Here is an 18,022-nt window from a genome sequence, read left to right on the forward strand (position 1 = left end):
CAACTGATGACAGTGATGAGAGGTTTCATGTTCATGATTTGTTGTGTCGTTGATGATGTCTTTAGTTTGGAAAAAAAAAAGCTTATATACACAATTTTCATAGCCCCTAGCACTGGATGACAGCACCTGTGTCTGACTGGACTTGGAAGCACTTTGTGGCACTGTCTGATGTTGTTTTCTCCTGTCTAGATCTTTGCTTGTGTTGTACTTACTCTCAGATGTATGTCACTTCAAACAAAAGGGTCTGCTAAATGACATTGTAACATTGTAAAATAAAATGCAGGTTTGATCACTTAGGATTTCTGGCCATTAGGTATAGTCAACTGTCTAGCAATCAAGAAAGTTGAAGGTTCAATCCCTAGCTATTCTGCTCTAGGAACTACATGGTGCCAGATCCACCTCTCAAACTGATCCAAATATCAAACATGTTTCATATTTACGATTCGGTGTCTGGGAGGCTCCAACGTGATTTGGAGCAGTAAAATAATTGTGTTGACACCACACACGAGGATTATTAAGATAAATCGTTTGTGATGAGGCTCCACTCGGGATACGCCTCCACGATCGTCGAGGGAGGCAAATGTTGCCTCAAACCAGCCTAAAATCCTGTAGTGTGTGGCTGGCCTTAAAGACACCTAAATGGTTACTTTGATAACATCTCTTGCCTGTTGATATGTTAAATTCGATAGTAAATAATCATAGTAGGTGAGATGAGTGTGTATAGGCTTATTTTAATGAGGTAGCATATAACAACCACCTCTCCAGAGGGCAGAAGTACAGGATAATAGCAGCAGCAGAAAGCTGATAAACAATTTAGGAGGCAACATTAAATGCTTCATTTTTAACATGAAATGTAGCAGCTTAATTTGAGCATTGATGGGGGGGGGGGCGTAAAAGTGGATGTCTCTGCAATGTGTGCAAATGGTGACTGTATATAAATTAATAAAGAAAAACGGCAGGAAAATGCTCTTGGGTGGCTGTTATTACCTGGGAGGCCCACATAAGAATTGTCTATGCATGGGTCTTTCTGCAACAGTTTATATCTCCAGGCACATATCTGAGACCCACTGAAAAACAGCAAGCTACCCAATTCTGTGTACTGACCCACCTATTGAGAACTACTGCTTTACCACATTTTATGTTCAAATAAGGTAAAAAAAAAAAAGAAAAAAAATACAAACCATGATTTTGTATGTTATCATTCAAAACATGCTAAGAATCCTGCAGGTAAGTGCATGACTGCATCAACTGGGATGTGTGGCTTAATCTCTAGAATCATATCACTAGTTTCCAACAAACTCAGTGCATTAAACAACACCCACTTTGGACACGATTCATTATACAGCTGAAAAAAGATAATATAGTGGGCGTGCAAGTGGGAGGAATAAAATTTCATATCTCAAGATTTCACAGCATGAAAGGAAACAACTAGAGCCTGAACTCATAAAACACTACGTATTGATGAATTAAACAACAAACTGTTTTTACAGGGTCTTGCCCAAAAAACAGTGGTGGGAAGATTTAACAGAAACTGCAGCAGAAGCTGCATTATAGTATTTGCTCAGCCTGAGATCTTTTGCTTAAGGAGAAAGGAAGGACAGAAGTGAAATATGAGAAGAAACTGCGTTAAATTAATGAAATCAGTCAGTGGAACAGCCAAACAGAGAAGTCCTTCTCACTGGCTGCTCCCAACACACTTATAATTACTTTTTCTGAGAAGCTACAGAAAGTATAACCAGAGCAAATTGGCCAGAAGTATTGAAAATAGTAATAGTGGTCAGATACTGCACAGGGACTCAGGGATGGCCTTGCATCTGGCAGACTTCCCATCTATTAAGGTATCAAGGAAAGTTGCAAGAGAAACCCAGACATGTGGGACAATAGTTTTAAAGAGACAGAACTCATACAAAGAAGCATAAGAGTACTAAAAGCCACAATCCAGAGCAGAGAAGATCACAAGAGGATTAAAAAGTAGTCCTGAAAAATCTAAGCTTTATTGACTGAATCATTTTCAGTGTTGTATCTGAGAGCATTGCTGTGCCATAAGATTAGGGATGCACGATATAGGATTCTTGCCTGATTTTTCCAAATTAATTCTAGTAGATAGAAATATCAATACTAAAACCAATAACTTAATATAGTACAGATAGAATACTTAAATCGTTAGAACAAACATTAAAGTTAAAGGATGAAAAAAGAAAAAAGACTTAGCTGACATAGGACTGTTGGTACTGTCTAAAACTCCACAAACATTTGTACATAAAGCTGAGAGATAGAGCCAATACAGGCTAATATTTACAACTGAAACAGGTCAATATTTTAAGTCAATATCGGCTGATACTTACAGCAAATATCTGTAGCAAATACCTGCAGAAATATTCATACCTGTCCATGCTAACAATTCCCTTTTTCAGCCAATATATGCAAATACCATGACAATAGTATGTTGATAAGTTTGTGCATCCTTTCATGAGAGTAAAGAATGCCATGAATGTGAATACTGGGAGTCAGCTTATTTATCATTGAAAATTTATTTAAATTAACACTTAATTATTTATGAATACATAACAGAGTTTGATTTAAACCTGATTGTAAAGAGGGCTTAAATGTTTTATTTTTGGAGCCAAATATTTGTCAGGCATGGAAAGAAAATAAGCAATTGCTCTTCAGCCAGGAAGAAGGATGTATTGCTGTCAACCATAATTAAGTAATAATGCTTCTTACTTTGGCATGTACTTGCTGGTCTTCCTCCAGGACATGCCAGTTACTGAGCGAGGGTGAGCCAGATAAACAAAGGAGAAATGGACAAGGGGAGGCTTTTTATCGGAGGGGTCCTGGACCACCACTGCAGAGCGCCAGCCCGTGGTGGGATACCACACCTTGAGTAAACAGTCATCCTACGTATACAAACACATGCAACAACATGTATTACATACTAACATCATCAAAAACCAGATACAAAAATTGTGCAACAATTTGTCATTTTTCATCGTATTTGGGTCATATACCTTCCCAACTGTTGCAAAGTACTCCCCGTCAGGAGACCACTTGGCAACATGAACAGATGCGGCTGTCCTGTGAGAGACACAAGCACAAACAACAATATCAGCTAAATTCACTTCTCCTCTGGAAATTCTCCTGCAGAAAGTCAGCTGTCTCTGTGTCTGTGTGGATGACTCATTTCAGAGATTGTTCTTCCTTTTCTGGGTGAATTTCATGAGCATGCACATGTGTCATCAGCTGACAATTACTCAAATGGCACTGCATGTCCGCATGTGTTTACACAGCTTTAAGCACATGCCATTTACTCAGTAGGATAGCTAACAACAGTACATAAAAGCCTTTCATAGGAGGCAGACAGGTTTGGATAATCAGTAACAGCCTATAAGTTTTTAAAAGCAAAGAGTATGTAATAATATAACCTTCAAAGGGAAGAGTTCAAGTTAATAATTCAGGTCAGAAAAAATAATCATAATAACTGATGGAAAGAGATGGATGCATTCTGCCGTGTTAGGCCTTTAAAAAAAAAAAGAAAAAAGAAAAACGGTGCACATCTGTTGATTTTAAACCTACATTTTTAAAGAAAAAAGCTGAGCAAAGCCTTTTTTCACTGACAATCAATTGAAATTTACAAGACATCAGAACAAGGGTTGAAAGAGAAGAGAATGAAAACTCACAGGTCATCCTGACACTGTCAAACCAATTTACTGGTTAGCATGCTGTCAGGATATTTCTGCTTTTGCTTTCCTAATAGCCCGCTCTATGCAGCAATTTACTTCAAAAGCCAACTGCTTCCCTGAATAAAAGCTCTTGGCTCTTCACCGAATTATCCTCAGCTTCTGTATCTGCTCCTGACCTATTGTGCGCAACCTTGAAGCGGCAAAGATTTTTTCAGCGTCAATCATGCCGGATGCTTTTACAGTATGCAAAAATGCAGAAACGTACTTGCACTGCCAGACGCAGTTCCAGTCGTTGAGGACAGGGTGGGGCTTGTCCTCCATCAGCTGCCCATCCTCCTCCTCTATCAGGGCATCTGTCAGTGGAGGAGCCCACAGCTGGAGCCGCTCAGTTGCTGCTAGGATACGGTTCCCTGAGGACACGAAAAGCACAATGTTACACACCTCTCGTCCCACGTCGACTCCTACAGAACACAGAGCCACATGCAAACTGTGACTCTTACATAATACTCTTTGTACCAGACAAACAGTGGGGGGCTGTAAGAGGATATATGAGTGTGGGGATTTATTTTGTCACACAGGGTGTGAATTGGTTAAATACAGGGAGCACTGGTGTACCTTGTGGGTCCCAGGCCAGGTTGTAGGTGATGGCATCGAGGAAGAACTGTCCTGTCTTTTGCCACTGATAGTTAAGCTGCTGTTAGTAACAGGAGAGCACATCATGCAATGTTAGTGGCGTACAAGAGTGATTACACAACTAGACTAATTTAAACCTTGAAATACTGTATGTCTTGACAATCATGCTCACCTTGTGGCGTTTGTTTGGGTTGGTAGAAAGAGGTTCAAAGATGCAGACTGTGTTTCCGTAGGACGCAGCAATCTAAAAATAAAGAGCTGTGTTCATCATCAAAACATTACTCACCCCATCAGAGCTTCAGCCATTCCCCCAGGAGAGGGGGTAGGTGGGGAGTGGTGCAGGAGAGCGGGATAGTGATGAGAGGGAAGGATGGGCAGTAAAACAGCAGCAAACACAGAGCTAAATGTACTTCCTTAATGCTCAGGGTAATTCACAATGTCTTCTGGCTTGATGGAAAAATGAAAACTGCATGTGGGAGTGTGTCCGACTGTGCAGTCAACACTTACCCTGCCAAGCTGGTGGGAGCACTCCACACAGCCCACCTGTATGTTCCCATTCTGAGCTCCGGGGATAATCTGCACACAGTCGAAGTCGCTGGCCAAGATCACCACATCACAACCTGAGCCGTAGGCCTGAGTAAGACACACAGAATGAAAGAGGATATCAGATTAAACAAGAGTAACAAACCTGCTGCAATAAGCAAACACCAGACAGATATTCTAAATATTTCTAGAAAATTCCAAGTTATTATTCAAACCGTATTTCATGCAGTCTGCTGCATTACAGCTCAGCCCACTGCAGTTTTACTGCTTTGAATTTCCACATTCAAGCTTTAAATAAAACATTACGTTGCATAAATGACTAACAGCAGACCATCATAGGACTCAATATGAATATTGCATTAGCAGGGTGAGATATTACAACAGGATTAGCACAGCATGGCAGTTATCTTAAACCACCGTGGCACTGGCAGGTTGTGTTTGTAAGACGAACACAGAAACCTTGTAACACAGTGGTGGGCAAATGGCGGCCCAGGGGCCAGATATGGCCCTCCTCCTCACTCAGTGCGGTCCGCAAGTCAATTTCAAATATCAAGAAATTGTAAACATTAAGAAAACATGATAGTATCTGCCATAAACACATGAAAAAAGAAACATCTATAATTATATTTGATTGTTTGTATATGTGAGGTTCTTTGTAAGAAATTGGAGATACAAGTGGTTGCAATTTTTGCTGTAAAGATCTTTCGAATACATCACTAATGCAGAAAAAGGCAGAATATGTGCAATACATACTAAAATAAACGCTTTTATGTTAAATGCATTCAAAAGCAGTTTACAGTGGCTTAAGTTTAGTGATTAGCTGATTAAATTAGGGAGTACTATTTGCATTTAAGTTAGAAATCCAAATGTTTGTTTAATAAACTGTGATGAAAGCTATTTGTTTCATATAAAAAATAAAATCATAGATAATTCCTGTTAAATTGAAAGTATCCTGCAATTCATTCTAAAAGGCCCTCTCTTAGTGAGAAAAAAAGTTACTGTGTCCCTTTTAGTGACCAAAGTTGCCCATCCCTGTTGAAATATAACCCTAAAATCAACATAAAACGCTGTTCCTTTGATCCACGGCATTAAAAATGATCACCTAATCATTTGCAAAATGTAGATAAGTAGTATACAGAGGACTTGGAAATGCTTAATGAGCAGAGCCTTGTGAAGATTTGGATTATGGCTGGTGAGGTAAACTGATACACAGTGCTTTCTGCTGGCGGTTGGGAGCCACGTGCAGAACAGCAGCAGTGCAAGCAGCACCTGGGAGACAGGCAAGCTGGCCCCAGAGCAACAGTGCAGTCAGGATGACGGCTTGTGTCTTTTATTATTCAGGAGAACAGGAGGAGAGGCTGGGAGCCACTGGGTCACACAACAGGACAATATTACAGCCAGTGGTATAATATGAAGTGACAGGCGGGGATGGAGGTACAGTGAAGATGGTGATAAGATTATAGCCGGCGTACTTCATCATTATATGTAAGAGAAAGCAAAGTAAAGGAGGTGCTGTGTGTGCTTTACTATTACTGCAGCATTCTCTCCCTCCTGCACATTACAGCTGGAATTAAAAAGCGGTCACCGTCACGCACTGTCTAGGACTGCTCTGCACCTCTCTCTCTCTCTTTTCACACACGCACACACACTTAAAAGAATGTGTGAGCCCGCTCTTTGTCGACGAGGTATTAATTTGAACCCTGGTAGGACCTTGTTTCAGGCTGGTACGCAGGAGCGAATCTGCTTTAACAGGATGAACATCATTACTGCTTTGTTCTTTAGGACCGGGCTTGTGTGTGTTTCTTTCGTCATCCACAAATCCACATGCACACAGAGCAGACGGAACAACAAAGTACTGAAGGATGACAAATGGGATGATTCACTAGTAGTAGCAGCATAGAACTAACACATGGCACAATGGTAAATATTGACACAACTTTAACTTTTAACTTTACAAAAGAGGTTGGGGGATTTAACAGCACAATTGAACAGTTAGGCCTTAAATGACATTGTGTTTCCTCATTGTGAAGGACACTCTGAGTCCATTAAGAGATAAAATGTTTTTAAGGTTGTTTTTGAGAGTTCATAATTGAGAATCAGGTCTTCAAAACTTCTAACTAGAAAGTTACATTGCACATCAACAGCATTGCAATAATATTCACAAAAATAGTATGCTTTGGTCTTTAATGAGCACCAGATTTTCAGTTCTGCTTGCATGGCTGCTTTCATCTACTAAGAGGCTAAAACATTGCAGATAAAGTGTAAGAGATGAGAAATCGAATGATTATTGGCCAGCAAAAAAATATGCCCTTCAATCAGGCAAAATCAAATGCAGGAAGGTCTGCTGGATACTCATTCAAATCAATTTGATGTTTAGTTAGCACACAGGAGGATATATATTTGACTCAGCAAAACACAGCATTAAGAAAGCCACTGATTCTGTCCGTGAATGTACTTGGATCAACGTTCTCGTATCTGAAGCTTATAAAGCTGCTGACTTAATGAGTACAACCCTGAAGCAGCAAGACTTCTTCCCCGTCAGTCAGGAAAGCTGCTTATATCAAGACTGTTGCTGCCTGTGGATACATTTCACCTCCTTGTAACACATTAACATTGACAAGGCAGTTACATTTACAGTGGGAAGAGAAACTATTGCGATTTAATTGGACTGTTTACAGAGTGAACTACATTTACCCGACCACTGCCCAGTGTGGTCCTTTGACCTGTTATATAAAAAAGCTCCTCTGTGTTTGAAGAAAAAGTTAACTCTGAGATAGAGAGTAAGGAAACGGATATTGTTGTGTCTACTTTTTTCTTTCATGGATCAAAAACATCTCTCACTAAATCTCCAATCTTTGCCAGGAAAGTCTGTGTCATGCTCTTGCACAGTGAAGCAGGTCGTAAACTGCTTTTCAGGGTCAATATATTTTAGAAGAAAAGAGTAAACGCAGTCATGTGTTGTGGTAATGAAAGTAGATAAGAGGAAGAGAGAGAGGGATAACTTCTGTCTTTCCACCTAATGCTGCTCATTTCTCATGCCTAAAGCAATCAAGCGGGCATGTGCCACAGCTGCTACCGTACTATGTGTTCTATTTTCATGTTTGCTAGCTGGCTTTGAGCTGCATTCAAAAGCCTTGGCTGCAAATATTTAAAACATGAATGGATCAACTCAGGCCAGTAGTAACCTGATGTCTCTGTCAGTCTGTATTAAGACATTATCCCTGGTAAAGCCATAGCTCTGACCTGTGCGTTGATCCTTTGATGGTTATATCATATAGGCCTTGTTATTCTTTGCAGCACAACTGCAGAAAAGCATAAGGCATTTACAGCAAAATGCACAAATTTCAGCTGTAAGTCCTAACCACTTTTTCTGTTACTAAAATCAGAAGATAACAGAGTTTCGATCAATGTATTTAATTTGGACTGGATGCAATAAAAGGCTGAATGGATGGTGTATTTTTGTGAGCCATCAGGGAAGCTAACAACGCCCTTGTTCCCTCAAGAAAAAGCCAATGCTGTTTTTTTTAACTGGCTTCTGAACTAGTACTGCAGAAACAAAGCTCTGTGGCAAGCAAAAGTTCAGGATCCTTAAGCTGATTCAGCAATATAATCGTCACAAATCAAATCATCTTTATATTGTGTAAAGTGAAGATGTAATTGCCAGAAGTACAGAGCTAACATTAGGCATTCAATAACCTGCCATGGTTGCAGAACATTACAGCCAAGTTCAAACTTCTCTTGTTTTTGGTTGATGATCTTCCATGCCCCCTAAATCATCATTACACTTATTAAGCCACTTCATCAGTGACTGGTTATACGTTTCCCACGTAAGGAATTTCCTGACACATTTTTAGACAGGCATAATCTATGTAGGAGCCACACTAGGAGGCCATAAGGTTATATTCCTGCTTTGAATCCCCTTCCCCTTTCTATGTGGAGTTTGCATGCTCTCTGTGTGCATCCATGGGCTCTCTCCAGGTCCCAAAGTCCAAAGACATACTTTCTATGTAAATCTGTGACTCACTTGCCTGTGAATGTGAGCTTCTTGTTATTAGTCTGTCTCTGCCTTTCAGCCCTGTGACTGACTGGCGACCACTCCAGGCCACCCACCCAGCTGGGACAGACTCCAGTCCCCCATGACCTCAAATAGGATAAGCACTATACATGATGGATGGATGGATGGATGGATAAGTAAAGTGACTTTAAGAAAAGGGAACCAAGAGCAAAAAAAATGCTGACTTTCCTGCTGTGCTATTTTTTTCTGCTACTGAAAGGGTCTTTATAGTGGGGGTGACCTTTACACAGTGGGTTAGGTCAACTACTTCTGGCTCTGATCTGAAGCTATATTGAAAATTTAATCTGAAATAATAATAATAAATATGGTGATGTGATGATAGGTGGTTGAAAATTGTATATGCTTTAAAACTTTCCATGCTACTTGTTAACAACAAAACAACCCTTGTTATTTACATTAACAGAGTTGAAAAGTACCAAAAATTATGATCATCAGTTTTATTTTAACCTGAGGAAAGGGACCACTTTTGAAACTACACAGAGATGTTGCCTCATATTTGCGCAATTTCATCAGTGTGCAAGAGTTTGTCTTTATTTTCTGGCAAATAAAATCAAGACATTACTAATACAGCATGCCTAGAAGTTATATTTTTGCCACTCTAGTATCCAAATTAGTAGGGGTGGGTAAAAATATCGATTAATCGATGCATCGCAATATTTCCTCCCCCAATTCAATATCGATTCAGCAAATCCTACGAATCGATTCACCTCCTAGCCAGTGGGGGTCGCTGTGCGTGTGATTCGTGTTGTATGGACGGAGGCCGCACTCAACCAAACAACAACTAACCATAACCTTGTTATGTGAGGTTTATCACAATTTCCAAGAGGACAGAAATATTATTTAAGTTTACATGCACTTTACTTTTTCAGTGTTTATACAGAACTGTCATGTTTTTTACTTTTGTACTCCATATGCACAAGTAAGTTATTATTGTGCAAATTTTTATTTTCAGATGTTTTATTGCTAAAAAATGTGAGGTGACTTACCAAATATGTTCACATGGGCATGAAAATAGTTATTAAAAAATTGTCAACAGGTTATTTGTGTATTTCTATTTCTTACTGAATTGACATTGAAGCATTTTAATCAATATCGAGTCAAATCGAATCAATATCGAATCGAATCGCAACCTAAAGAATCGAAATCAAATTGAATCGTGAGGTTCTTAACAATACCCAGCCCTACAAATTAGTATCAATATTGAAATTTGGGGTCAACCAGTATTGGCTTTATAGGACTGATAGAGATGGTAGTTCATGAGACGAATAGCTAATATTTGGGGCAAATTATCTGACATGTAAAATGTGCTGAGTTTGACCAAAGTAAAATTGCATGATCAAAAAAATAAAGCAAGTTGAACAATAAGAACTAGCTCTGTTGACAGAAAAACAGTCTGGAGAAATTCAGTAAAAGAAGGAAAACAGGAAGTAATGCAATGCGACGACACCATGTCAGTGCACCTGGCCTCAATCATGTGATGTCTAGCCAATCAGATAGTGATGTGGGTGGGACATCACTTCAGACTGTGAAGAGTGAAAATAAAGCCAGTGGGGAAGACACACCTCAGAGTTGAGCCAAGGTAGTGCACTTATAAATTGATGAATTGTCTTGGCAATCAGTAAAATAAAAAGGTGATACAGATTATCAGAAAAACACCTAAAATCGGCTTTGATAATCTGCCAACAGTCAGTCTACCCCTCCTCAAAGTAATTTGTTCTTTTCTGGAATCATATCAAAGTTTTACACTGAGGTTTCATGACAAAAATTCACAATGTGTAATACAGAACTTTATTTAGCCCTAGCTATTTTTTTATTAAGTTATATAATGAACCCATTCAGACCAGATACGATATTTGCATTGAGACCAGATAAGACACTGCTGTGCTTCGACCTTTGAGACCTGATGTTATGTTAGTCCATTATGGATGATCTTATTGGTTCTAAGACACATGGCCAATGAACTGCAATATGATTTGCTAAAATACGCACTGAAAGGGGGATGGGATGAAAAATATTTTGATTTTAACCACTTTAGCCTCAATGATGCCTCGACGATGGCTGCTTATCTGAGCGAAGCAGAACGATACTTCGGTTTAACATGGTATAAGACGGCCTTCAGTCTAAATGGGTTAAAACAAAAATGCTTGGTCAGACACAAAATCTTGTATGGGTGGCCCATTCGACACAAACTCAACTCCTTGAATACCACTCGATTACAGTTTTCACTTGCAACCCAATTTAGAAGAAAATTTCAACATCTCCTTTTAGAAACAGAGCTAAATCTAATGGCATCCTGCCTAAATGTGAATAAATAATATGTTAAGTTCAAAAGGGCCATTTGTTATGAGTCTTGAAATTTGGAATTTTTTTTTGTTACTTGCGCAACACACAAAAGTTCTTCATTGCCAAACAGAAGTTAAGTAATACAAACATGTCCCTTTAGGCAAATACTCTCTTATCATGTGATAGTATCTTGATTTTAACATACCAGATCAAGATCCAGATGCAGCATCACAACAAAATTGAGAGGAATATGCAACCCTGGTGGGCGTATGCACTCTCTCTCTCTCTGCTTTGTAGATTACACATGTATTCTATTTTTAGTGGATCACACATCTGCAGCTCTGCATATCAAACCCACGGGGGTCTTTGTATCTTCATCATCCATCAACGACAGGTAAAAAAAAAAAAAAAATCACTGGTATAGAATCAAAATGGTCTGAGTGTGGTTTATACAAGTTCTCAGGAGAGCATTAAAATAAAATAATCTATGTACAACTTTAGAATTTTAACCACGAGACAAAAATCACACTCAGAGCTGAAAAGAGTAAACAGATGTTTTATATGTCACTCCACTACGAGAAAACTCTAACCATTTGTGCTTTCAATATATTAAAAAAGCAGTTTATGAAATACTACCGTAGTACTAAATTATCAACCAGCATTATTTTTTCATAGTGAAAAGAAACACCATTTTCTTCTCCCTAAATAATGAAAAGATCCATTCTATTGTTGCCATCTAGTTCTTTCACACTCCTACTCACAGTTCTCTGTATTCTGACAGTGGGCTTTCAGCATTTAACTATATCTATCCACCCCCCACAGAACTGACAACGACAAGGGACCTAGATTTATTGTGTGTCGTTCAGTCTCATTTAAATAAACATAACGTCTCTCAATTGCTGTCAATATGTCAATCCACATTGTAAAGCATGCTTGAGCACAGACATAAATAGCAAAAAGATGGACAGAATCTAGATCCAATAAAGCTCCTGCCTCATGCTGGCTAATTTCAGCTGTTGTATTCATAGTAGCTGTAGGTTAGTGTATGTGGCTCTATGTGTGTGTTGCTCTATGTGTGTGTCAGGGTCTGGCCTAGGAGCCCTAAGGGTCAGTGTGAGTGTAACTGCATTGGACATGATGTCTAGTGTTCTCCAAATATCCTCTCAGACACAGAAAGAGAACACCAGGCGTAGAAACTCAGGCCCTGTGGCAACGGTTGAGGCTCTAGCCCCAAAACCAGCTCTGTCCTGTGCTGTTGAGCAGAAATGACCCTGGGTACGAGGCCTGCCTGTTCACATTCAAACAGCCTTGAACTGGGGTTGGTGAAAGGGGAATGGGGGACAACTCCTCTTTTTGGTCATCAGAAAATAAAGGAGAACAAGAAGAAGTGTCTTTTATTCAAAGAGTGCAAAAAGAGGAAGCGGTAGAAGCTGTCTGTGTTTCTGAGAAGTATGAAAATACAAAAATAAAACAAAGTACCACCTCGCTATTAGACAGCAGGAACACACCAAGCCCACATTTGGCAGCCATTAGACAGTGTTCTCAGCTTGAGGGAATGGTAGCGTGCAACTTAGCTGCTCAAGATTTTAATGTGAGCCTGCATTGGCAGAATCTGACTAATGCAGTCATACTGCTTTTGGTAGGAGGGCTGCATGAATGTGGTTATTATCTGGCATTACAGCTAGAGCCAATGTAGTCATCAATGAGAGAGAGAAAATAAAGAAATAATCAGCCATCTTGCATAAATCTTAAATCCCATCTGCTTACATCACGCAATGACAAAGTAGAAGCACATTAACTTCACTTTGTGGAAAACAAACACTATGCTCATTGTAAATGGTTTAAAGGCTGCTAAACTTTCCATACCATGTCGATACAACACGTTTAAAAATCACAAAATCTCTCTTGAAAGATTTATGATTTCAAAAAAAAAAAAAAGAAAAAGTTTAAATATATACACCTGATGTATAAGACAAGTGTGAATAAATCTATCAAAAATTGCAGGCAAACTTCTGCAAAAGAAGATCTAAACCAGGAATTGGCAATTTTGGTTACCAAGAGGTCTGCACTAATTTTATTATTAATGCTAAATGGCAAATTTGTTACAAATTATCAGCTCATTCTCATTTAAACTATTGTGATTTCTAATAATTCAATAAAAGGAGGGATTATGTTGATTTCATGAATTAAACAAGCATTCACCTCATATGTACGTTGCACTATTCAACCGTCCTAAATGATCTTATCTTCCTCATGTAAATCTGCCCACATCTTTCATATTTTTATACTCTGATTATGTCTAGTCAGCAGCCTTGCATCCTTTGCCCATCTTGCAACCATTCTATCAATGCTTACTGACTGGTATATACTAGAAATAATACCAACAAAAGCTTGTAATAAATCTTAATTTTACTATTTTTGTAAGTTTATTTCCTTGTAATCATTGTTTAATTCCTATACACTGAGAGCAAAGCTAACAGGAGTCAAATTCCTTGTTGCTTAAGCATACTTGGCCAATGCAGCTGATTCAGATTCCTTTGCAATGTGGTGAACACAATAGTCACTTGTTATTTTAATATACTTTGCCTGCAATCTTATTTTTATGAGTGTATTTGATGATGCACATAAATAAGTTTTAATTGGCATTTGAAATTGACTTGGAAGCCACAATAAGTGAGATGGGGGTCACGTGTTCCCCCAAGGTTGCTAGGTGCTCACCTCTGGCCTAAACTGCACAAATAGAGGCAATATCTGGTACCATCAACACTCCCAGTGTTTTAGTTTATTATTGACAGCATGCAGAAGTTTGCCTGCAATTACTGAGAAGTGTAACATGAAATTAGCCAGTATCAAGTGCCTAAGACCTTGGTTTAGATTGAGATTCAGACTTTATTTACCCCAGAAGGGCAATTCAGTTTTACAGCTTACCAAGCCTTATAAAAAGAAGAAATCAAACACAACTGGGGGAATCAAATCGTCGGAGCAGCATTTAGACAGCCACATTCACGTGTCAATTACAACAGAGCAGAAAACAGGGGAGCACTATAAATAAATACAATAAATACAATGCCTGAATGCATAAAGAAGTAAGACACACCTGAGACCTAAAGTAGCACCAATCACAGGTCAGTTTCAGCTTTCAGCGCTCAGCAGCCTCACAGCTGAAGGACTAAATGAGTTTGAGTATCTGTTAGTTTTCCTTGGGGGGTGCAGAATAGTGCCTCATTAGGGAAAAGTCAGAGGAAAAAATGTGGCCACACTGATTTATTATTCCACTGGCTTTCTGGAGCACCCGTTCCTTCCAAAGAGAGCTTGAGTCCTTCAGCTGGACTCCGATAATCTTGACACCTTAGTGTCAAAACAGGAATTAAAACATTTGATTTTTCATTGTATTGCAACCTGGCATGCCAGATACTGCATCATATATCCATTGCATAGGATGTATTTCTCGTCCTTCTCGGAAAACGTCCATACACTCTGTTTGGAAAGGGCAGAACCTTTAAAAGAAATCTTGCAAGGTGACTGACTGAACATTCTGTCTGTCAGATTCATTATTGGCCAATCAAAGCTACAAGACATATGATGTAGTAGGCATGCACAGCCTAGGTGAGTAAACCTCATAACATAAACTCAACATGTGGCTACTACTATCAGTTGGAAACATGAAACAGACTGGGAGATAAGCAAAAGCATCTTTTCCAGAACAAAAAGCTTAAAGCTCGAGTATGTAACATTTGATGAGAGCCGTGTAAAATCAACTCTCCCTCCCTTCCTGTTCTACTCCCTGTTTGAGCTCCATAGCTCCGCCCCTCTCCTCACATACCTCCTTGCAGATGTGCATTTCCACTAAATCGAATACTGACTGTGGAAAAGCTCTCGTGGAGTGATTCTGCTCCACTTTTCCACAGAAATCAATGGCTGTGTAACAGGCAAGAACACACTTCATCTCAGCATTAACAAATTCTACACAGGACCGAACACCGCTGGTAACTCCGCCCTTGTATCAACTTCTCACTGAGCAGCCAATAGGAGCGCACCCTCTGACCTGAGCCATGATTGGCTGCAAGTGCTAGCCTCCTCATAGGCTGGAGCATCGTCCCTTGCTGGTTTTACTCAAGTGAGAGAGCAGCGCGAGGAGGCATTGCAGAAGTGTGTTATTCTTGTGGATGGTTTTAATAACAAGACTCTGAAGGGTTGTGTTGTTTTTGTGGGCATACAATACTAAAAATAAATTGCTTACTACAGCTTTAAGTGCAGTTCTCTGCTATTCTTTTGATAAAAACTGCTGTTATCCACGGCTACATCTGATTACATCACTTCACCAAAGACAGCCATAGTTAGCAAGCTAACATTACAGCTAAACTTCGTCTGTAGCTACCCATCATTCTCTTAAAATGACACTGACTGGTCCATTCATTCTTGGACAGGACACGAAAATTTCAGACTCAAGCTTTGCTTGATGGATCCTGATGACAGACATGGAATCTGGCCAATCTATGAGCTTTGCAAGGTCACTGTACTGTATCAATGTTTAAATTCTGGTGGCATGACAACCTTATGGGGAGTGTATCTCTATCATTTCAAAAAAATGTAAAAATCTTTCAGACATAAAACATGCTTTTATTACAAAATAAGACCCTCAGCAGTCAAAGACTTTGTCAGAATGACAACGCAAAAAAATGCCATTGGCTTTCACCAATGGTTTCTTTAAATCCTATGACAGCTCAGCCAGCTATCAATAGTCATTACCCTTCATCTTCAGCCTCACTACAACAGCTGACTCAGGATGACACAGTTTTCCTTTCCACTTCAAGCAGCATTACCTCTAGTGATCCATTGTGAGCAAAAGATTTGCAACATTTGTTGGCATTATGAACTATTGTGCACAATTTTTCAATTTGCCGTCACAAAAGAGCCTGTAATATAATAGGCTCTTCCCATGCCTCACTGCACTAAATGGAATATTGACTGGGCTTCTTGGTCCTGTCAACTTGAGTCACAAAGAGAAATGCTGGGACTATGCCAGACCTCAGACAGACAAAGAATGTATATATAGCCCAAAGGGGTCAATAAATAACAGACACAGGCTCTGGTTCAAGGTATAGTGTTTGATCAGCAGGCATACAAAAACATGAGGTCCATGACTGACTCCTGTCAACCCCCAAATAAGCTGACAATGAGTCAAAGCACATCATTCAAACACATGTAAGTGCAGTCTGTTTGATTTCACTCAATAAGAAGACAGATGGCACCACGTTTTTGAATGTTATTTTCAACCCAAAAAACACAGCCATTCAGCCCTCTAGCTCATGTATCCATATATGGCTCTCTACGTCATGACTGGCGCAGCTGATGCTAGGATGACAGCGAGCTAATGATCCGTGAGGAGGATTTAACGCCAAATGGTAGCAAGCTTAGCTAGTTCTGCAACTGCACAGACTAAACACAGCTCTTATCACCCTGCAAGGGGATGCAGTTTTGTCATGCTCCGTTCGCGGTTACCTGGTGTGTGCACTGCAAAATATCACCTGAGCGTGTCCCATTGCAAATATCTGCCAGTGCTGTTATGGGTGCGCAGAGGGATTCCCTTGCAGTAATTCTAACGTTACGAGATGCAGCTAAAGGTCATTTGAGTGGCTAGCGTTAAATGTCTTACTCCAATAAATAATATAACGTGTGGGGCAGAAGCAGACTTTAACCGTTGAGCAAACGCTGCGTGCGGTTATAAGCTTGTCAATGTTGACTGAGGTAAATGAAAGAGGGGCTTGTGATAAGGACTCCCCGAGTAGTCTCGACTCACTGTTTGTAAATCTCTCAGTGCGGCAGTTTGGCTAGCTTACTACCCGGTTAGCCAATGCTTTAGCTCGCGAGCCAGCCTGTGTTCAGCCAATGTAGGGCTAGCTAGCTAACTATCCCGCTAGCGAGTCAGTCGTTAGCTTCAATGGGTGTCATCCTGAGCATAGAATATCAAAATAAAAACTCACCGTGAAGGGAATGTCATTCACGCTCCCCACCGAGTAGCAGCAGTCTCCAGGGTTCACAGCTCCCGTCAGCACCTGGTGCAGATGCATTTTCCTTATATTATAGCAGCAGATGGGATTTTTTAATTATTAATAACGAGTCCACCCTTTCGGTTTCTCCATCTAGCAACGACTGGGAATTCCATCAGTAACGTTAACGTTGTCCTCGGCCTGACAGCGTCGTCTTCCTCCTAAAACGGCAGAGGCTTCGGGGAATTGGTGTTCGACCCGTGTGGATGGGACTTCACCTGGCCCGGGGATCCATTCAAACATATAAAACTGGCCGTCCGTCTCCTCTCGCTGTCAGCACCATCCCTACGATTAATCGTGAGAGAGCCGAGGCAGTGGGATCTCTGCAGCGAACCTGACATGCGCGTTCACGACGTTGTCAAGGCACGACCGAATGACCATAGATAGATGAAACATAGAGTAGGAGACATCACTTCCTATACATCACTAACTGCTTTAACTACGTTATTCCTGAATGAAAATGACATGTAGTTACACTATAGTGTCTACCATTGAAGATGACACGAAAGCATATTTCACTGATGGTCTCTGCTCCTTTCTGGGACACTGTACAACCGATCTAGCACTGTTAATCTATGTCTGGAGCGCTCCTGTTTGTAGAGCCAGCAGCCCTCTGTCGACAATTTCAGTTCATTGATCATAAATGCATGGGTTTTGGGAAAAACTACTGCCAGAACTGATGGGTGTAGTAATTTTTGTCAGTGACAGAGAATGAGAAAAACTGTGGTCATAAAGCGGAGTTATAATGCAGCAGTGAG

The 18,022-nt window shown here is 40.0% G+C and overlaps 1 protein-coding gene across 7 annotated transcripts in view; it reads right to left on the bottom strand.

The window, feature by feature from the left end:
- The window catches only part of dmxl2 (Dmx-like 2), a 70,935-nt gene extending 53,368 nt beyond the window's left edge, over positions 1-17,567 (bottom strand). For 6 of the 7 annotated variants that reach the window (XM_041810084.1, XM_041809796.1, XM_041810026.1 and 3 more), the window contains exons 1-7: positions 17,199-17,567; positions 4,821-4,946; positions 4,486-4,557; positions 4,296-4,374; positions 3,946-4,090; positions 3,009-3,075; positions 2,725-2,897 (exon numbers count right to left, since the gene is read on the bottom strand). In XM_041810084.1, the coding sequence (XP_041666018.1) occupies positions 2,725-2,897; positions 3,009-3,075; positions 3,946-4,090; positions 4,296-4,374; positions 4,486-4,557; positions 4,821-4,946; positions 17,199-17,285 (749 nt within the window). In that variant the 5' untranslated portion in view covers positions 17,286-17,567. The remainder of the gene's footprint in view (positions 1-2,724; positions 2,898-3,008; positions 3,076-3,945; positions 4,091-4,295; positions 4,375-4,485; positions 4,558-4,820; positions 4,947-17,198) is intronic. The other variant, XM_041809873.1, reaches the window with a different exon arrangement.
- Between the last annotated feature and the right edge of the window lie 455 nt (positions 17,568-18,022).

The sequence above is a fragment of the Cheilinus undulatus genome, linkage group 1 (assembly GCF_018320785.1).
Source record: "Cheilinus undulatus linkage group 1, ASM1832078v1, whole genome shotgun sequence".
In the NCBI taxonomy this organism is placed as follows: Eukaryota; Metazoa; Chordata; class Actinopteri; order Labriformes; family Labridae; genus Cheilinus; species Cheilinus undulatus.